This window comes from Enhydra lutris, unplaced genomic scaffold (assembly GCF_002288905.1).
Source record: "Enhydra lutris kenyoni isolate GAN:26980312 unplaced genomic scaffold, ASM228890v2 scaffoldscaffold70, whole genome shotgun sequence".
In the NCBI taxonomy this organism is placed as follows: domain Eukaryota; kingdom Metazoa; phylum Chordata; class Mammalia; order Carnivora; family Mustelidae; genus Enhydra; species Enhydra lutris.
Window position 1 is genome coordinate 2,820,884 of NW_019154154.1, and position 21,806 is coordinate 2,842,689.

The 21,806-nt window shown below is 46.6% G+C and overlaps 1 protein-coding gene across 2 annotated transcripts in view; it reads left to right on the forward strand.

The window, feature by feature from the left end:
* LOC111159867 (MOB kinase activator 3B) overlaps window positions 1-21,806 on the forward strand; it is a 219,814-nt gene that overhangs the window by 178,276 nt on the left and 19,732 nt on the right. The window contains exon 4 of one of the 2 annotated variants that reach the window (XM_022522519.1): window positions 17,665-18,591. The exons of the other annotated variant lie outside the window; for it this stretch is intronic. Coding sequence (XP_022378227.1) covers window positions 17,665-17,694 — 30 coding nt within the window. The 3' untranslated portion in view covers window positions 17,695-18,591. Of the gene's footprint in view, window positions 1-17,664; window positions 18,592-21,806 lie in introns of those variants that run through there. 2 annotated transcript variants of the gene reach the window in all.

Genomic DNA, 21,806 nt, shown 5'->3' on the forward strand with positions numbered 1-21,806 from the left:
GCAGTACTGACTCACAGCCCTGTGTGCTTACCTTTGAAACAGAGAAGAAATAACATGTGATATAATTCATGGTGGTGAGAAACCTTAAAAACATTGTGCTCAGCAAAAGAAACGAGACATAAAAAGTACATACTGTTTGATCCCATTTATATCAAATTCTAGAGCAGTCTAAACTAATGGACAGTGTCAGAAAGCAGATGGGGTGGTTGCTGGGGTGGGGGGGGTGGTTGATTGATTGATTGAGGGTCAGGAGGGAATCTCCAAGGCAATGGAAATGTTCCGTATCTTAACGTGGTGGTTACCTGGGAGCATGTCCCTATTGAAGTTCATCGAATTCTACATTTAATTAGAAGCATTTTATAGGACCAAATATACCTCAATAAACTTTATTTTTAAAGGATGCTTGGTAAAGGATTCAGTATATTTTTAAAACAACCTTAGTATTCGCAAGAATAATGATTTGGTAGTGATAGGTCTTTGCTGAAAACTTGTCTCCCAGCTGCCTGGGTGGTTAACAAGACAAACTGAAAGGGAAAGTAGGGACGTATCCCTGAGGGCCAATTAGAATATCTGCATCTTCATTGGTTATAATAACAGGAATAACTCATGTCACAGAGACGGGTAGCTCTCCCTTCCCTCTGGCAATCAGTTATGAATGGTTGTAAAACATTCTGCCGCATATCACCTGGGGAGACTTCAGAGAGCATCTCAGCCCTCAGTCCCCCATCCCAGGCCTATTAAATCAGGATCTCCAAGGGTAGGGCCCATGCAAAGTCCAGCTCTCTAGGTGGCTCTCATGAGACACCATTGGTGAGCCCCAGTGGGGTACGGTGCTTCCTGACTCTAACCACACAAGAACATCTGGGGAGCTTAGGGAGGGTGAATGCATGGGTTCTACCACTGGAATTTTTGGTTCAGTAGTTCTGGGATGGGACTTGTGAATCTGCATTTTTAATAAGCTCCCAGGTAACGTTGATATAAGTGGTCCAGGCATCACACTTTGGAACTAATACCATCCATTCCCCAATTTCTGGGCAGAACTGGAGTTCAGCAGGATTCCCAGACTGAAGAGTGGCCCCTCTCATCTTGATCTTGTAGATGGAATCTAGCCCCGCTACTTTGGTTTGCTTAAGGTCAGGCTCAGCTCCCTCCACTCCGCGTCTTCCCCCAGAGTCAGCCCTACATCCCGTTCCCTGTCTAAACCATAATGGTGTTACTTTGCTGGCAGCAGCCACCACCACACCCTAGAGGCCCATCCCCTCCGGACCTCACCACTTCAGCACGGCCCTTCTCGTGTATCAGAGCTCCCATCACACAAACCTCAGTGTTGTCAGGACCCTGTGTTCCAGGCGCATGGCTGGGCTCCAGGGATACTGCGACTAGTCCGTCTAAGTCTTAGCGTGAGCCCTTTTCTTGTGTAGAGATGCCAAGTCTTCGTTTTCCCACTGGTAGAATGAGGGAGCGTAGCCCAAATCGGGGTCCTGTGAGCATGCAGGGGTGAAGCCGGGGCCAGCGGCTGGGCCCTCAACTCCTCTTCAACCAGATCTGCTGTAGTTTTTCATTAGTGGCCTTTGTATCAGATTACATTAGAAGATACAGTTTCTGCTACTAAAAGAAGTTGTAAATCCACTGGATTAAGGAAAGTTTTGATTTCCTTCCAGTTCTGGCATATTGTAGATCCAGAGTGACATAGATTGTCCTCTGCCTTTTTTTTTTTTTTACTTCATTTATTTATAATAGTAAATTATTTTGGAAAAGATTTATAGTAGAGATTTATGTCTGTGTCTTATTAAAGTATTTCAGCCTAGGAAGAACTTTAAATGGCCTGTAATAACTATACACTTTTAAAATTTGATATGTTGAGCTTCTGAGAATATAGTAATCGGAGGAGAGGGAAATTTTTTTAAATAAAGCTGTGGACCAGGTGCTGTGGGAAATAGGTTTATGTATTACCTCATTTACTCTGCACACAGTTCTATGAGATAAATACTGTTTTTATCCCCAATTTAGAGAAGAGGAAAATCAGACAAGGCGGTGAAGTAATTTGTCCCATATCACACAGCCCTGTGGAATCAGGATTCGAACACAGGAAGTCTGACCCCAAAACCCAGACCCACCTCTGCTTAGGCAGATTTTTGCTCAGGTGCACACTAATTCAAATGATTTCTGATGATCGGTAGCAGTTAGGAAGTTTCCTGAAGTTCTGTCCCTTTGGTAGAACAGCATCCGGCTACGAGGCCACAGTCAAGTCACGTCTGCTCTCTGAGCACATGTGGCACACTGTGTTCAGTGACTCAAACAACACGATAGCATGTAAGGAGCTCGTGTGTGAGGAGCTGGTGCTAAGTGCTAGGACGACTAAAATGGCATGACGCCTGCCTCAAGAAGTGTCACGTCTGTAGATAGGTGACCCAAACACAGAGCCTGCGGAGGCCAGGCAGGTGGCAGGTGTGAATTAGCAAGCAGGTAACAAGAAATAGGAAGCTCTGGGAGCCACCTCCCTGAGACTCCAGCTCGTGGTTTCACTGGGGGAGCTGGGACCCAGAGTCTCCAAATCAAAAAAAAATTGGCACTCCATCATTTTAGGTGAACGCTTCAGAATTTTAAATGATGGCAACTGATGAGAGTAGTTCTTGCACTTTATTTCATTTTTTAAACCTTCAGGCCCAAGCCGTTCCTTCTAGGAGTGCAGTTTGCCTAAGAGCCATCATTTTGCACTCCTGCCTTGTTATAGAGCCCGTGGTAGGTAAGACAGGGTCTGGCCCGTTACAATCTGGCAATACTTCACAGTGCCTGCACCTTAGGTGTTAATTTTAGAGTTCTCCCTGATCTTGAAAGCCCAGAACTTCTAAGCATATGAAATGAAGCATTGGGGTGTGTTTTGTGCGTGTGTGTGTGCGTGCGTGTGTGCGTTGGGGGAGTGTACCCACTTCAGATGAAGCAGATGAGACAGTGGTCATTGGGTTGAGTTGGCATCCGCTTCAAACCAAGGCTGCCCCGTTCCCCCTCGCCATCGCTGGTCTGCAGCGACTGTAGTGCTCCGGGAACCAAGGGACACAGAGCACATCTGTTCCTTTGTCTCTGGCTTCACCCAACGCAGCCAGTGTCATCGCCAGTTGGATTGTGGACCCCGTCACTGCCAGGCCCGGGCTGGAAAGCAGCTGTTGTAATCATATACGTTCACTCTAAACAGTGGAGCCTTCAGAACGCCCACCGCGCACCAGCCCTGGTCTGGGGAACTGGCAGAAGGTACCGAGCGCTCACAGCGCACCCTCAAGGGATTTTATCTTACTAATCTTTGAAAAACACTGGCAAATGGACAGGAGTTAAATAAGGTATTTGACCACATCCCACATAGGTTGGTTTTAGTTTTATGGCCTCAGGATTGAAGAGGCAGACTTTCCATGAAAGTTGGCACTCCCATGCCTACCTAAATTCAATTTTTAATATAAGGTTTCTGATGTGGTTTTCCCTTTATTTGGAACTCAGCCTTTCTTTGACGGTGACAGCAGCCTTTATGCATATACTACAGAGGAATCTTAAGAGGTACTCACGGGTGTAGTTTTCTCCTCTGGTGTCACTGCTGTACGATGTTAGAGTCGTAAAAGGGTCTCAGACAGTTAACTCTTTTAGTTTCTGTTGCTGGTTCAAGGCTGCTTGGCATTTTGTGTGAATAGATTATTCCAGATGGAAGAATTCTTCTAAACATTTTTTGTTTCCAATATTGACAGCAACAACAGAGGGGATTTAATGAGTTGGACAGGAGTATGTTCTTGAAAGCACACACACACGTGCACACGTGTACACACACGTGCACAAGCACACACACAAAAACTACACACTAATCTTCATTTTTTTTCCCCAATAGAACTTAAAATCTTTCAAAATCCCTTCTCTATGGATTTTTTTTTCCATTTTGCTAATGGAATTATATATAAACATCTTCTTCCTTGAAGCTTTTGAAATGCTTTTTTCCAAAATTGATAGCTATGGGATTTTTGTTGTTTGGATTTGTTTCATTTTAAATTGTGGTACAATACCCATAACATCAAATTTGCCATCTTAACTATTTTAAGTGTCCAGTTTAGTGGCACGAAGTAAACTCTTGTTGTTGTACAACCCACACCACCATCCGTTTCCAGAACTGTTTTCATCTTGGCAGACATGGTTTTTCTTCCCTCCCCTCCCCTCCCCTTCCCTTCCTGTCTCTTTTCTTTTCTCTTTTCTTTTCTTTTCTTTTCTTTTCACATGTGAGCCAGGTCTTTAGGGTGTGCAGCTGAGGCCAGGAAAGGGAACAAAAAATATGCCAAGAAAAAGGGTATCTGCTCTTACTTCTCTTTAACTGAGGCAGAACTGCTTCCCACCTTCAATACGTTAGACAATTTCCCTCTTCTCTTGAGAGCGAAACACAGGGTGCCAACAGTAGCACATAATCACCTCTCTTGCTAAAAAGTCTAAAATTGCAGCTTCGTCCTAAAGTATCAGCAGAGCAAGGGAGGAAGGAGCCCTCACATGTAACCATCGCCTTAGCTCTCTGAAGCACATTCCCTTTATGTAAAAGCCATGTTGTATTCATGATTCGTTAACTGGGAGTCGGAGACTACGGAAAGAAAGGGGTTTGTCTCCTCCCCTACTCTGAAACCCATGCTGGTTCAGAGCTCAGAGGCTGTAAGCATGTGCAGAGTTCGTTCCTGGTTTACGACATGTGTTTTCTTCCCGGTGTAGCATCACTGCTCGCCCACAACGGGAAAAACATTGGACAGTTTATGGCCAGGTCAACTTTACAAGCTTGGTAGCTTGGGGATCCATTTATAATCCCATGGGCCTTAATGCTATAGAGTCACACTGGCCAGGGTGTCCTCGGGGTGCAGATCAGGGCGTAGCAAACTGTTTCTGGAAAGGTCCAGATGCCAAACATTTCAGCTTGTGGGCCTTAAACAGTTCCTCTTACTACTGCTCACCTCCGCCTTTGAAGCGGAAAAGCAGCCAGAGACAATGCAGACATGAATGGGCGTGACTGTGTCCCCGTACAACTTTATGGATAGACATTGAAGTTCGAGCTTCCTAGGATGTTCCTGTGTCATGGAATGTTCTTCTTCTTTTGTTTTTTCCCCCAACTATTTAAAAATGTAAAAATTATCCTTAGTTTATGGGCCATACAAAACAGGTGTGGACTGGATCTGGCCTGTGCCCTGTGGTTTCCCGTTCCCTGATGTAAAGGAAAAATGGGATTCTGAGGCCCACTGATGAGATCCAAATGACAGATCTCAGGGCAGATTCTCACTCTGCCAGGTGTTAACCATGGGCAGGCCACCAGCCTCTGCAAGCTGCAGTTTCTCTGGGGGGGAAGCATAGTGGCCACCCAATAGAGATGAGTGTCAGTGACCAAGTGGGGCAGCGGTCGGGACGCCACGGTCAGCCGTTAAAGCTCTCAGGAGCTTGAGCGTGTGTCTCAACTAGCAGGAGTCTAACTCCTAGCAAGCAATCTTATTTTGCTAAAATGAAGATTCAGTTTGTTCCATGTCCATTTTTTTCACTGACCTAATATTTTGTTCCTTCCAAAGGAATGGGACTGCTAAGAAGCTAGACACTTCCTAAATTACAGGCTCTCTGAGGAAGAAAATTTCCCTGTGTTTTCATCAGACGCACAATAGAGGTCTTATTAAGTGATGGCAAGCTCTCTCCTGTGGTGAAGTCAGCTCAGCTGAATGACTTCTATGAATTCTTTGTTTTCCTGGGGGAGGTAAATTCTTCCTCCAGGGACCCGTGCCCTGAAAGTTCAGGACACACCCAAAATGACAAATCGTGTTCCTTCGGGTTTCTTGAATGTCATTGAGAGCTGGGCCCTTCAAACTTCTCTCAGAACAAGTAAGTCTATGCCTGTACCAGCCTAATCTAGACTAGAAGGGCCTCGCCAGCCAGTGCGCCGCCCCCCCCCCCACCGCCCCCACGCCATGAAAAGGCCAAGTGGCAGAAGCAAACAGGAGAATTCCTTACCCTGTCCTCCGCCCACATCCAGTCTTCAAAGAGCGACAACCTGCTGGCTGGCCACTGGACCATGTTGAAATCTGTCACAACCCTCTGAGGGAGTGGGTGCACTCGGCCTCCCTTTGCTCATCCCAAAACCAGGGGCACGAGGAGCATCTGCCAGAAATCAGTCCAGCTGTGCTGGCACATGCAAGGTGTGAGAGGGAAGGAGTCAGCCCCGTTACGGCAGTGTGGTCCTCAAGCCAGGCTGTGGGGGACGTGGGCTGGCAGAGATGGGAAGGAGGAGGGCAGGGCAGCTGCTAGCCCGAGAGGCCAGCACTAGGCCTCATTGGGTTACAGGGACCATCGCTTTGACCAGGAAACAGGTTGGACGCACACGCTGTCAGGGTCGGAGCTAATAGTGTGCCAGCAAGAAGGATGACATAGGGAACATGGTAGCTCCCTTCCCAGAATAAGTCAGGATGTCCAAATGCACAGCGTGGCAGAAGGGGCCCTGCAGGGCTTTGGCGAAGAGATCTGGAGAAATGCAGTGACGATGAAGCATTTTGATTCATGCGCTTGCTTTCCTGATGCCTGCTAAGGCAGCCTATCTCTGCATATGGAGTGTGTCCATAACCCATCTCCTGTGGTTAAAGGAGAGCGTTTCAAAAATGTGTAGCTCTGCCTTTATGAGAATCCGTATAAATCAAGAGACTGAGTATGTTTACATAAAGTGACTTATTTTTAATGCTTGCAGGATTTGGGAAAAGAAGAGCAGTTTGATTCTTGTATCATATGAATAAATATTCTCTGTGGGTGGCAGGTCTGTGTGTTTATCCATCCATATGTATGTGTACATGTACTTGGAGGCGTGTGCACACTTTTACATACACACACACACACACACACACACACACACCCCTCCGTTGGGGAACGCCCTCTGTATCGGTAATGTGGGCTGCTCTTTAGGAACAGAATTAATCAAATAAATATTGTTCTTTCCTGTTTAGGGAGGTTTGGCCTGCCATGTTTCTATTTTTATTTCTTTTGGCTTATTTACCACCCACATTCCTGAAAGAAAGCAGAAAGAACATTTTTAATTCCTGTGTGCTGGTTGGAGCCCATGTATACTTTGAACTGGGAGAATTCTTTTTAAAATTCTGTAGTCTGGCTGCCCCGCCTGCCTTACAAGAATTCAGACTTTGGGATGCTAGCAGGGCCCTGACTGTGGGCCTCCCGTGAGTGGTTCCACCGGCCATGTCCCCATTCCTTGGTCAGCGCTGGCTCTGTACGCCCCCTGACTCAAGCAGACTCAGCTCAAAGTACTTACAGGCATAAAGGGAGATCTGTTCAGCCAAGGCCTTGCCATACAGTGTAACTGGTTAGGAAGACGGGTTTTCAGGTTTCCACCTTGGCTATCCTTATAACTAGCAATGTGACTTTGACCAAGATACTTAATCTCAGTTCCCTCATCTATAAAATGAGGATAATACCACTAAGACTGCTGTAAGGACTGAATGAAATAAAGAACATCCAGACAGCATCGAGCACAGCGTCTGGCCTAGAAAAGGCGCAGGACATGGTAGATACTACTGTTAGGAACACAATATATTTGACTCACTGAGGCTTTTAACACCATTGCCCCACCTTGTTCCCTCCATCTTTTGTGACCTGACATTCATTCATTCATTCATTCATTCAAGTTAGTTATTAGGTATGAAGCCTTGTTCCAAAAAGCATTTAAGGGGTCTGGTGTCAGTCTCCCACTGGAATTCTTTCTCCCAGTTCCCATTAAAGAGACATAACTATGTTAAGAAAAATAGTTTTAAGAAAATGTTTAGGCCCAGTACTTGATGCTTGCGCAACGTACCTGCTCTTGACTCCCTGGTCATAAGCTGCTCTTCTGAACACGAGCTCCCTCCTACAGGACACTGGAAAGAAGCTGCATCCTCCTGCTGCAAAGGCCTTGAGGGTGAAACAAGTGCTTGGAGTAGGAGATCCTGGTCAGGGAGAGGCTGCCACAGAGATTCTCCAAGGTGGGCTCAAGGACTGTGGTCCTGAGACGTGGCAGCCTCCCTGTGCCCTGAGGGCTGCAGGAGCTATGGCCCTCCCCCGCTGTGGTTTCCACTGTCAACAGTCCAGCTTTCCCACCGGGAATGAGCAGCAGAGTAGCCGGGGTATTTTGCATTTGCTTGTTTGTTTTTCTTCTCTGTTGGTCCGGGGATTTCCCTTCCGCAAGCAGCCGGCTGTTTTTCCTGGGCTCCCCCTTGACACTGCCCTTCAGAGCAGAACCGCACTACACCCCTGTCTGAGGGGGAGCCAGCTGCCAGACCACACTCTCAGCAACCAGCTTTAGAGCCACTGAGATTCTTTCTCTCTTTCCCTTCCCTGCGCCCTGGTCCCTTTCTCTGAATCACTCTGTCTCCCACTGAGGCAGTGTGTAAGCCTCACAGACCTGTGAGCAGAGCTGGAAAGACTCAACAGGAGTGTTCTGGGGAGGAGAAGGACATGGAGCTCCCCCCGCAGAAGAAATAAGTGTGCAAAGATACAGAAACAGCCAGAAGCAAGGTGTGTGCAGGGCAAGAGAGAAGGAGGAGGTAGATCTGAGATACATGCAATCTCTTTAACTTGCTGGGACTTTATCTGGTGGTTGATGGAGAGGAGTGGACGCACGTTTTATGCCCCTGTGTATTTTCCACAGCACCTTTCCAGCCATCACGGTTGATGATACCGGCAGGGAGTAGTGTGGGCTGCACACTGGAATCAAAGGGCAGTGTGATATCGCAGGAATTCTGAGCCCTGCAGACGGATGGTTCCGGGACAGCAGCCGAGGTTGATGCTTACAATCTGACGCCTTAGCACAATACCACTTCCTCTTCTGAATCCGCAGCCCTCAGGGCCACACCTGTCCACTCCTGGAATTCTTCCTCAGGGCCTCAGGGTTTTGGGACTTACTCTCCTTGTTCCTCCAGGAACAAGTCCCAGAGGGACTTGCCTTTGCTACCAGTGGGTTAGAGCTGGAGATAAGGAATTAACAAATTATCTGCTTGACCTCCAGTGTAGCTGCATGACCTGAGGGAAATGGGTGTTGGCAGGAGTTGGGAACCCCCCGTGGCTCTGCTGAAATCTTGGTGCAGACACCACCAACACAGTTGTTTGGAACGGAGGAGGGAAAGGGGCAAGACTCTCAGAGAAATAAAATTTTCAAGACGGTGAACATTTTCAAACCACCCACTTTTTAGGGGAAGAAAAAAATAGCCAATAACAAAAGAAACAAATGGATAATATGGATACAACTTGGAGGTTTTCAAGTCTCTTTAAAAAATGGCATTTGCAGGATGAAAGCCACCGCAGAAAGCTTTCTTTCTGACCCGGCCAACACCCGCAGACGGCCCAGCCTCCCTGTTGGGAAGGAAGTTCTTCCCGATCTGTTCCCCATACCCTCACCCTCCAGCCCAGCCAGAGATGCTATCCCCGTACTTCATGCTGCTTCTAACCCCAGGTTCCCAAGTCTCTCTTGGAGGAGGCTGGGGCTGATGAGAGGCCTGGAGTGTCCATGCTCCAACCCAGGGTGGGTCACTGGGTGGGGACAGGGGTGGGGGGCTCGCTGCTGGGCATGGTGGGGGTTGGGCAGGGAGCACCACACCTGCTGGCGTCACCCCGGTGGGCTCACCGTTACTTGGTGTTCTTTCAGCAACCCACACCTTAACGTACTGCCTTTTAAAGGTGTGGACGAAGCTCTGTTACTGGAAAAGGCAAGTACACCCTTGTGTGTGCGCGTTTGTGCACAAGTGTGCTTGTGTGTGTGTGTGTGGTGTGTGCGCACATGCGCTCCAGCGCTCTTAGCTGGGAGGCAATTTACTGCCATCTTAGGGCCAACTCTAACACTAAGTTGTGTGTTTCAACTACCCGGTTTGATGCCATTGGGTTTTTATTTTTTTTATTTTTAAAGATTTTATTTATTTGACAGACAGAGATCACAAGCAGGCAGAGAGGCAGGCAGAGAGAGAAAGGAAGGGAAGCAGGCTCCCTGCTGAGCAGAGAGCCCGATGTGGGGCTCGATCCCAGGACCCTGAGATCATGACCTGAGCCGAAGGCAGCGGCTTAACCCACTGAGCCACCCAGGAGCCCCGAAGCCATTGAGTTTTTAATGGTGGCGGGGGGGGGTGGCTGTTTCCATAAAGATCGTTTCCAGAAAGTTTTTATTTTTTATTTTTTTAAAGATTTTGTTTATTTATTTGACACACACAGAGAGAGAGATCACAAGTAGGCAGAAAGGCAGGCGGAGAGAGGGGGAAGCAGGCTCCCTACCAAGCAGGGAGCCCGATGTAGGGCTCGATCCCAGAACCCTGGGATCATGATGCGAGCCGAAGGCAGAGGCTTTAACCCACTGAGCCACCGAGGCGCCCCTCTAGAAAGTTTTTAGCCCAGTGTTCTCTCCTTACCACACTCTGGAGCTTCAACACCCACCTTCCTTTCATCTCTCTGTGCTCCCCTTCTTCCTCAGTTTTGTTTCCAATATTTCTTCCTCCTCCTCCTCTTTGTTTCTTAGAATTAGCAGAGTTGGGGAATTTAAAACAATAGGCTTCAGGAGGCTGTGGGTATACACCTCTCCCCCTAATACATGTTAAAAAGCTAGAAAAACAAAAGGCCTCACTGCTTTTCTTTCTCACCCCAGTGGAGTGATGGGAACAGCATGTTTTTAGTTTGTTGGCTTATTTTTGTTCTTGAGTCCACTCGGGTGCAAATCCTGATTCTCCCGCTTGTGAACATGGGCAAGTTATGTCAGTTCTCCTTTTCCTCGTCCGTGTAATAGAAAAGCAGTTTCTACTTCACAGAGTTTTGAAAAGAAGTCCACAAACTAAATGTAAGTGCCTCTACCATAGTAAGTATCCAAGGCGTTTTTCCCTCCCCCACTCATTTTACTGGGTCTATAGACCTAATCCTTGTTTTTTCTTTATTGGATTTTGGTTTAATTAAATATTTTTCCAGCACCTGGTATGTGTCTGGGATAGTGCACCATGGTCCAAACAGACCCGAGATGGGGATCATCTCTTCAGTGGCAGCCCTGTGCTGGAGCCCGGGAAGGAATAAACCGTCAGAGAACAAGGGTGAAGGGTAGGACGGGCACTATGGGAAACCGGAAGTACAACATCGAAGACCTCCTTGGGGTCAGGGTGAGGAGGGAGGTAGGAGAAGGTGTCCCTCAAGAGGACCACACTGCCCAAGAGCCTTGAAGGATGTTGGAGTTGGGAGAAAGGTGTCCTGGGGTAAGAGGAACGAATGAAAGCACATACACGAGAGATCCCTGGATGCCATGGATTCAGCAGGAGAGAAGGAGAGCTGGGAGGTGACAAGGCAGAAGAGAGATTGGAGGTCCAGGTCAAGAAGAGCATTGATCGCCAGAATTGGGACTTAGTTTGAAAACTCTGCGGAGCTGTTGAAGGAGTATCGGTGAGCGAAAGCCAGTAGCGCAGGATGGGTTTTACCCCGTGTGCCTCACGCTGAGCCAACTCCGAGACACCTTTGCTTTCACAAATGCCTCTCTCAGATCAACGTCAAGTGTCCAGAGCCCGCAGGCCAGGGGTGCAAGCTCTGCCGCTAATTATTTTACCCCCTCAGGTGGCTAGGCACCGCTCGCGTGATCTGGGTTTTGAGTCTCTGAAGTGAAGGTCTTAGACTAGACAATACCCAAGTGTCCTCCCAGCGGCAGCAGTGGTTGGTGATTCTGTGATCATGCCACTATTTTTTTGGAGCTTGCTTTCTGGTTTCTAATGTTAAGTTAGTAAAATTGCTGTGCAGCATGATGACTGACACCTAGTATTCGTCAATGTTTTCCCTTTATTTCATGTGCAAAGTAGATCACTAAAATGTATGATGGGTGGTGCAGTAAGCTGAGTCAGTTGGACTCTGGTAGCCATGGCTGGGTTAGAAATTACTTGTGGGACCGAAAGTAAGTCATTTTACTTCTCTTTGTGACCACCTACTCCCTGCCCTCCACTACCAGTTCTAAAAATGGGTAAACTGACAGATAAGACTAAGTTTAGACTTTCAGAGTACAATCAGGTTTGTCCTATAGATATCAAACACTTCATGCAATGGCTAAGAAATATCTCTATTTCAGTTTGAAAGTGTTTAGAACAGAAGAGCTTGAATATCTTATGTAGACATGCTGATTTCATTCACCACCCCCTTTCCACACAAAAGTAGCCAAAAGTCATTTTAACTTTATTTTTAAAACTAAGATTTCAATTTGGAGGTTTGGTCTACTTCTATTTCTTTTTTTTTGGTTTTGTTTTGTTTTGTTTTTGTTTCTTGTTTTTTGTTTTTTAATTACTGGAGCTTATTTTCTTAGAAAAAGAAATTACATGTGTATTAAAAATACCTCAAAATCCAAGAGGATATGCTAAAGGCAGATGTCAGGAAGAGAACACATACATCATTTCATTCACCCAGAGATAAACTCATCACAGTGGACTCATATTTTGTTTCTATTTTTTCCCAAAATAATTATATCAAACTATATATACTGTTCAATGACTTGACCAAAATATTTCCATCACATACTAATATACAACAAAGTTGTAAGGGTCTTCTCAGATTCTGGCAAAAACTTAATGATGAATTCCAGTGCTGGTAGAAAGTGATACGGTGTGTGTGTGCAATGGGAAAAACTGAGCAGCTTGCTAATGAATCCTTTCTGGGAGCTGACAGTTGGATCTTGAAGGATGTCAGGATGTCAGTATTTGCCAGGCACAGAAGAGCAGAAAGCATTTCCCAGATAGAAGGAACAGCTAGAAAAACTATTAGAAACCTTAAGAGACTGTGTCCTGTGGAAAACAGGGGAGGAGTCCAGTTTGCAGTGGGGGTGAGGTGGGATGGGTAGGTTGCGAGTGGGTGGGGTTCAACAGGAGGTGAGCAGAGGGCACCAGTCTCTGTTGTGAACAGCTTTGTTTGCCAGGCCCTGGAGTAAGGTATTTGTTCTGTTGACAGTGGGGAACCAGGGACTTTACAAAATCAATTACTTCCTTACTTTAAAGCAAATAATACTGGGTGAGCCAAACAAAACCCAGCTTTTCCTTATTACTTCTTTCCTTATTAAGGATGGATTTTTTTTTTTTAATGCAGGTGCTTAAAAACATCTTCCTAGACAAGCTAAATACAGTCCCTATGAACCTGTCTCAGAAAATTGTCATCATCTCTGGAGAAGCTTTTTGAGCACTTCTGGCATTCTTCAGTGGTCTGCCTTAATACACGTTACACTTTGATCACTCCAACAACTGCAAATTCATTCTTTAAGAACAACCTGGGTAGGGGCACCTGGGTGGCTCAGTGGGTTAAAGCCTCTGCCTTCGGCTCAGGTCATGATCCCAGGGTCCTGGGATTGAGCCCTGCATCGGGCTCTCTGCTCAGCAGGGAGCCTGCTTCCTCCTCTCTCTCTGCCTGCCTCTCTGCCTACTTGTGATCTCTGTCTGTCAAATAAATAAATAAATCTTTAAAAAAAAAAAAAAAAAGAACGACCTGGGTAGATGTTGTTTAGGCCACTCTCTGGGATAAGAAGGAATGTGTTTGGTTCTGCTAGGTGCCTTCAGGAGGGCTTAGAAGATGACGAAAGCTTTGGAAGACAATATTGGCCTGCTTTTTGGTTTGGAGTTTTTCCCACAAGCACCAGTTATTTCTTACCCAGCTCGTTTGCACCACCCAGTGGGAAAGTGCTAGAATACAGCTTTGAAGAGTGGGTCTAGCTGTCCTCACACGGAAGAATCTGGGAGGGAATTCCTGGTCTGCTATTTCAGCCATTCTTTCCCTGTAAGATTGTTAGGAGACATCCCAGTAGACAGTTTTTCTCCTTCATTGGGAAGCGAGAAAGCATTTGCAGTGAGGAAAGCACCAGTCCTGGCTTCTCACAGACTAAGTCAGTGGCTTTCGTTAAGTCCCATGCCCTCTACCAAAGTGCTCCCTTGTGTACGTGTGTCTGTGTGTGTGTCTGTGTGTGCTTAACTCTTCCATATTTCTAGTGGCATAACTGTTTTAGTATTTACTCAGTGCACCTGTAATTCCAAGTGGCATCCATCTGGGTAATGAAAACATATCTTCATCATTTTGAAAATCCAGGAATAACTGTAACCATTTATAATGAATATATGTCAATTAATGTACGTTAGTACCATCGGAGTGTATCTTCATAAGCATGTCTCAGAGGCTTTCAACCACAGATCACTTGGTCTAAGTGGAAAGAGCTGGCCTTTGTCTTTGGTTAGACCTGAGTTTAAGTCCCACCCCCGCCCCTCTCTGTGTGACTTTGAAAAGATACTCTCTGTCTCTGAGCCTGTTTCAGTGAGCACAACCAGTCTCATTTCACAGTGTGAGTGTAAGAGTTACGGGATGGAATCTCTGCAGAGCTCTGAGGGACACTGGGACCAAGGGAGAGCTGCGCTTTGTTGGATGGAAGTGACTGTTACTGGTCAGGCTCTGCAGCTTCCCTGTTTTACTTGAGCAGGTCCCTTCTGCTCTGAAGCCTGGATCCCTCTGCTGTCCAATGGGGTCATAGTTCCTTCTCTTAGAGTTTTACAGACACGATGATGTAACACCTCCCCTTTGCCCCCACCAAGCGCCTGGCTCCTCAGAGGTGCTTCACAGATGCTAGCTCCTTTCTTTTCCAGAGTAGTAACCCATTGCAAACAAGGACAGAATTAGTTTTGAGGCCAAATCGTGTTCAGGCTGTGATCTCTCCCCCACCACTGGTCTCTCTTGCTGACTTAAATACTCATGCACATGTGCACATTTGCGCTCCCACCTTATTTTCCCCATCTTTGTCATCAAAGCTTAACCAAAAGGAGGAGGACTTTTGGAAGCTTATCAAAGGGACAGCAAATTCATTTTAAGATTGTCCTCGTTCCTTTCCAGTCCCCACACCAGGAGCATGGGTCTGTGTTTGGGCATGTGTGTTTACCTGTCTCTCCAACCCACACCTCGCTCCTGGCCTGGCTCCTCTGCTCCAGCCACAGCAACACCAGACCATGGAGGGCTCTGCCTTGGCTGCTCTTCCCCCTGGCTATCTAGTCCTCTTCTCCCCACCTCACAACATCTGACTCCTTCTTTAAATTTTGGGGTCCATCTAAATGGAAATATTATCAGAGAGGTCTTCTGAAGCCCCTTCTTGCCATGGCATGAAGTGATTGTTGCCATGTATGTGTTTCTGAGGGGAAGGAATTAATGTGCATCAAGTCTGGACATATCTTAATACTTTTAACCTTCCCAGTTAAAAGTAACCTTCTCAGGTAGTCTCACCGTTCCATTTTACAGATGAGGAGACTGAGGGCCCACTCATTGCTTCATTGAACAAACATCTATTGAATATCAGTTGCCAAATACTGGGAATAGAGCAGACACAGCCCCTTCCTTTGTGGGTCATATAGGAACTAAAATGGGTTGGCCGGGAAGCAGGAATGAAAGAAATAATGGGCTATTCCAGGTGTGAAGAAGGGTGCTATGAAAGGCAGGAAAGAGGGATATGCCTATCTCAGAGCCTAGGGAGGGGATCCCTAAAGAAAAGGCAAGTCTGCTAAGACCCAAAGACTCAGGGTGGTCATATGGGTAGGTAAAGAGGGCAGAAGTGGGTTCTAACGGTGGCTGGAACTTGGAGCTACCATGCCTCGTGGTCTCCCTTCCTCCAGATATTTGCATTTGTGTCTTGTCTTTCAGTGTGCCTTCTAGTGATCCACATTTCTTTCTCTCTGATGGACTGTAGCTCCTTGCAGACAACAACCACATCTCCCAGGCACCTGGCACGTAGCATAAGTCACGAGAAGGAAATGGTCATTTCGTGTTTCAGTATATGTTTTTGTATGTGATTGCCTGTGTTTAATAATATTACAAGGATGCAGAAGTGCCTAGAATATGCCATGTATATTCGGTCATTTCTTTAACCCACACATTGGTATGGTTTTCTGATAGAGTCTCTAAGCACCTGGAAACTCCTATTCTCCAACTCCTTGTGCTCCGATGTTTTCTCTTCCACGGGCTGGGGTGATCCGGGGTGAACATGCGAGAGAGGGGGCAGCTGCCATCAGCTCTGCGGGAGGTAGGACTTGCAAGCAGCTCATTCATCTACATAAAATTATGTTAAGCGTATCCCCACGGACGCTGCCCGGCACAGGGCTCCTTCCCAGCCTGCCCTCCAGGCTGTTCTTGGAGCTGAAAGCAGAGTGGTCGTCCTGTGCCGGGCACTGTTTTGGGGCAGGGGAGACAAGATGAGTGCACATGTGGTGAGCCCATGAGGGTTCCTTTTCTTGACACACGGTAACTCACTGTCTAGTAGGGCCCGCAGACATGCCCACGGTCCATGCACACACAGACACAGACACACACACACACACACACCCCAGCTCACTGTAAGCAAGACTCCATGCTGGCCCCGGTGGAAGAAGTGGTGAATTCCACAGTGTGGGGGGCAGGAACAGCGGAGGACCTCCCAGGCATCCTGAAAGTCCTCTTGCCTGAGCTGGGGAAATGAATGGCAGATAAGTTCAGGAGGGCAGAGAGGGGAGGAGCATGCCACAGGCAAGAGTCTCACCTCTGCAGCGGTGCAGAGAAAGAGAAAAGATGGCACATTTGGGGTCTGCAAATCCTAACAGGAGCCAAGCAGGTGATGGAGATGAGGGAAAGGCCAGGTGGGAGCAGGTCAGACGCATTGGTGTATTTATGCCCATTCAGAAAAGTCCTCCCGGGGCACCTGGTGGCTCAGTGGGTTGGGCCTCTGCCTTCGGCTCGGGTCATGATCTCGGAGTTCCGGGATCGAGTCCCGCATCGGGCTCTCTGCTTGGCAGGGAGCCTGCTTCCTCCTCTCTCTCTCTCTACTCTCTCTCTCTCTCTCTCTCTCTGTGCCTACTTGTGATCTCTCTCTGTCAAATAAATAAAATCTTAAAAAAAAAAAAAAGAAAGAAAAGTCCTCCCTCCCATTTCCCTTGTCTTATACCCACTTATGCTATCCTTCATTTTTTTTTTTAAAGATTTTATTTATGTATTTGACAGATCACAAGTAGGCAGAGAGGCAGGCAGAGAGAGAGATGGGGAAGCAGACTCCCCAGTGAGCAGAAAGCTGATACGGGGCTCAATCCCAGGACCCCGGAACCATGACCTGAGCCGAAGGCAGAGGCTTAACCCACTGAGCCACCCAGGCGCCCCTCTATCCTTCATTTTTCCATCGTTGTTTGAAACGTAGATAAAGAGAAACTGTTCTCTTCTGTAAGAAAACAGCAATCTAAATCCAATGATCGCATCCATCAGTAAGTGATGCTTGGCTCCTGTTGGGGAGACAGCTGGGAGAAGTGGGGACTGGGACCAACTGGAGAGCACATCTCCATCTGAAGAGGACAGCCGTTCTTCAACTCCAGCTGTCCAGTGGCTCCAAATCTTAGGATTTGGGGGGCTGGGGGAGTGAATAACCTGGAGTTTCAGCAAGTTAGCCAAGTGTTTTGGTTTGTTGTTATTTTTAACATTGCTTGATCAGAACAAAAACCCCAAACCCAAACTTGCAGACCAAATGGAACTCATGTCCATGCTGAGCCTTCTCCATGGGCCGTGCTGGCAAGTCCTTGTTCAAAGGCTCCTGAGGTTGTGAGGGTATTTTTGGAATCCTTCAGCAAGGCCTTGTTTATTGTTACTCCTAACTATCCCTCTCTCACTGCTTTCCAGAAAGAGATGACGAGCAGAATGTGTCACTAACGCCCCTGCCTTGCCTTCGGAAGACAGAGGAAAGCTCTTTCCTCCGGGAGTCCCGAGCAGGGAGTCGTCCCTGGCTTAAATGGCACGCCTACTTCCAGGAGCAGGAGAGGTGAAGACGAGCCATGATTCCTGAGAGACGTTCCCCACTCACCCCGTGTGCTCTTAACCCTCTGAGTGCTGCTAGCCACGACCGGTGGACCTGTCCAACCACAGCGTGCAAGAAGGACTGCCCCTTGCCCCTTCTGGCTCTGAGTTGCCCCCAGAAAGCCTCTGCACTTAACAGGCACATCACAGCTCTGCTGGGACCTGCCGCCTAAGCTTTACTGGAATTCAGGTTTTGAGACGGAGACACTTACTTGTACTTTCCCACTCTGTCTTGTCAGCTGGCCGACTTTTCTGTAACGTGGTTTCTAAGTACCGGGGGAATTTTGGAACTCTGGATGAGCCGCGAGTTTTTCTATAACAAACCTTCCTTTCAAAGCTCGGGCCCTGATCTGATTCGGTGGTTTAACTTTGCGCAGGACCTGGAGCCAGGAGAGATCTGAGACCCACCCCACAGCCTCAGCACGGTTTCCCACTCCATGACCCCAATCAAACCTTAACGACTGGGGGGGGGGGGGGAGACCGGTCGCTAGCAGAAAGCTGATGCATTACCAGTTAACTCTGAACAGAATGTGCTTTTTACAACCACACCATTCCTTGTCTTTTCTAGTCAAGGTATTTCCTTCCTGTTTCCCAGAAGAGAGGAAGAAAAGGAAGTTGTAAATGACCAGGAACGATCCGCAGAAGTCCTGAGCCAGACAGATCCGTGCAGCGTTTTTTCTTGACCAAAGGGGAGGGAGTTGTGGCTGTCTCCACAGAATATGAAAATTTCAGTGAAAAAAAAAAAAAAAAAAAGTGCAATTGCATATTTGGTGCGCTTAACTCAGACAGCTGGTTCATTGGCTCGTAGCCTCCCCAGCTGGCCCTCTGAGCGCCTACATCCAGGTCCAGCCTGTGTTTTCTTTCTCTTCCGCTACACGTCCCCCACCCTCCCTCGGCTGGATTGTGTTGGGTCACAAAATTAATTTCTGCCCCTAGGATTGTGCCACCGTTGCCAAGGGAACAGTGGCACTGGAGCAAACTTCCTTCTTCCGTTACTTCCCAGTTTTCCATTCCAGTCAACAGACGAGCACAGTCTGTGCCACATCCTGCCTTTTGAAACCCAAGTGAGTCTTCGCTGAAGAAACGTTGCCTTCTCTGCTTCATTCGCAAACCTGGTGGGCTCTCGGGGGTCATGATACTCCCAGGGATCCTTCGAATTTGACAAAACAGCAGTTGGTGGAGGGAAGTAGATAAGAATGTATTCGTGTATTTTAATGTAACGCCGATTAAATCATCCCGAAACAACTCCGATTTCGTTTCATTATATGTCATGCGTTAAAGCCGTTCGTGGCCGCCCCAGGAGCCTAGAAAGTGTGAAATCTTTCCTTGTCCAAAGAAAGGACTGACTGTCGGGGCACCGTGGCACCCTGCCCTGATCCAGCAAAGCAACCTTCGTGTCCCGTCTTGTCCAAGTAGTCTCATGGAATCCAAGTGCTGCTACCTCTTTCCATCTTGTTGTGCTCTGGTCAACAACCAACACACCCTCTCCCCTTTTTTGGCTTCCTAAGTAACTCCGAGAGAATAAGATAAACTAAGATTCTTCTCAGCCTCATTTTTGGCTGAAAAAACACCTGACCGTCCTAAGGATCCAGAGAACAAAGAAACAAGACCCCCTCTTCCCAGCCTATGCAACACGCAGTCAGTACTGCGTGAAGATGTCGAACGGAGGGACAGAGAGATGACAGTGTGGAGCCCATGCCCTAGGAGGAACTCCAAAGTTCTGCCACCATGGAAAACCACAGGATTTTTTCATTAAAAAGTTGACCATGTTCCTGTGTTTCAGTGATGCCTGACCAAGCAGGTTGCTGGACTCTGAAGACATTTGTTATTCTTTTTAAGGTTCTTTTCTATTGACTGTTTGTGCATATGAAATTGCCATTCAATTTAAAAGACCAAATATTTTTAAGCTTCTTGGCACAATTTCCTCCTGGTTATATTTCTGATTGCATTCATCAGCTCTTCTAAGATAAGTTCTGGCAAACCACTCTTATTTTTAATTAGAGTATTCCTAGTCCTGCAGAACTTTGTTTGACAAATTCTAAAGAGAATCATTATAGGTAACTCTCATCTCTTTGACCTGATGACATCCTAAGTACATCTCATTGCAAAGGGGAGAGCTGAGCCCCTGGCAGTGGCCCGGGCCCCTCTGGCTTTCTGGGTCTGAGCCTGACCTGCTGCTTCCTCCTCCTCACCTGATGAGCTCTCCCTTATTTCCCACTACCTTTTTTTAGCTGGGTAACACATGTATCCACTTTTTTTTTTTTTTAAGACATTTCAAAGTGGAAATTTCAAAAAGATTACAATGAACTTCCGTGTCCCCTTCACTTCCATGCATCAATTGTTAACATTTTTGAAATTCTTGACTTTTTCCATATATTTTCTCTTTCTCTGTAACTATACATTCTTATTGCTGAACCATTTCAAAGTATGTTGCAGACATCATAAAACTTTAAAATACTTTGTCATTTGCCCCCAAAATGTTTATAGCTTTTTGTTGTTGTTTATCCAGCATCTAGTTAGGAATCACACGTGGCATTTGTTGTCATTCTTTTTAGTTAATGGGTTAGAGTTCTCCCGTTTGGTATGTATGTGGTGTGGTGGTGGTGGGTTGTGATTCTGTGTGTGTGTGTGTGTGTGTGTGTGTGTGTGTGTGTGTGAGATGACACTGGCATTATTAAGGATTTCAGGCTGGTTTTCTGTAGAATGTTCCATGATCTGGATTTTTTTTTTTCCTGGTGGTTTCCTCTTTATTAGACTCATTTAAACATATTTTTTAAGGAAAAATACTACATTAGTGATGTGTCCTTCCTATTGCATTTGTCGGGAAGTATATAATGTCTAGTCATCTCTTTTCATGATATGAAGCTTGGCCACTGAGTTCAGGTGTTGTCGACCTGATCCATTCATCATAAAGGTAAAAAATTCATTAGGAGGCTATTAAATTCAGCACGCACGCATTTTATAGAGGTTGAGGCTATGCAAATGTGCATTCTTTTCTTAATATTCTCAAAGAGGTCCAGGTTCTCCAAAAGATTATAACCATTGCAGTTAAATGATACAGCAATGATAGAGGATTCATAAATTCCCACTTAACAGAGGAAAGGGGAAGGAAGAAGAACTGGCTAATGAGAATTTGTATGGGCCCTGTAGCCAGAGTTGAATGTAATTTTTTTTTTTCACCCATTCTCAGTGATGTCCAGTTCAGACCCATGGTTTATTTTAGATAGTGTATATTCTCATTGAAGGTGATTGCTCAAGGGTACAAAATTTGTTTTTTGTTTTTTTGGGGTTTTTTTGATGCGGGGAGGCATCTTAGATAAAACAGGGGGGTGTGGCCCCTCAAAGGGCCATAGTAGGTATAAAGTGTCTTTGTGGTATTAAAATTTCATGAGGATGATTAATAATTAAATTTCCTAAAAGGTTCCTTAGGAGGATGATAATGAAAAACAAAACCAGATACGTTTGAGAAATACTCATCTAGAGTCAGATTCTGCTGCTTCAGTGTTAATTCTCTCTTCCTGGGGTGTTTCCTCATTTCTGACGTCTAGGATGAGTGGAGGCAACTTCAGGAGATTTCTTAATCCGTTCCTTCTACCCTCCCAAACTGTATCAGTAACATTCCCGGTGAAAACCTCCTTCTCCTCTCCACGGCCTCAGGCATAGACATTCCACAACATCCTTTGGTGTATCCCACAGAACACTTCACAGCATCTGTAATCCTTCCATTTAACCTGAACCAGATCTTTGGGTTTCAGCACACCTTTCCTAGGGTCTCACATTAAGAAAGATCCAAGGAGGGGCGCCTGGGTGGCTCAGTGGGTTAAAGCCTCTGCCTTCCGCTCAGGTCATGGTCCCAGGGTCCTGGGATTGAGCCCCACATCGGGCTCTCTGCTCGGCAGGGAGCCTGCTTCCTCCTCTCTCTGCCTCTCTGCCTACTTGTGATCTCTGTCTGTCAAATAAGTAAATAA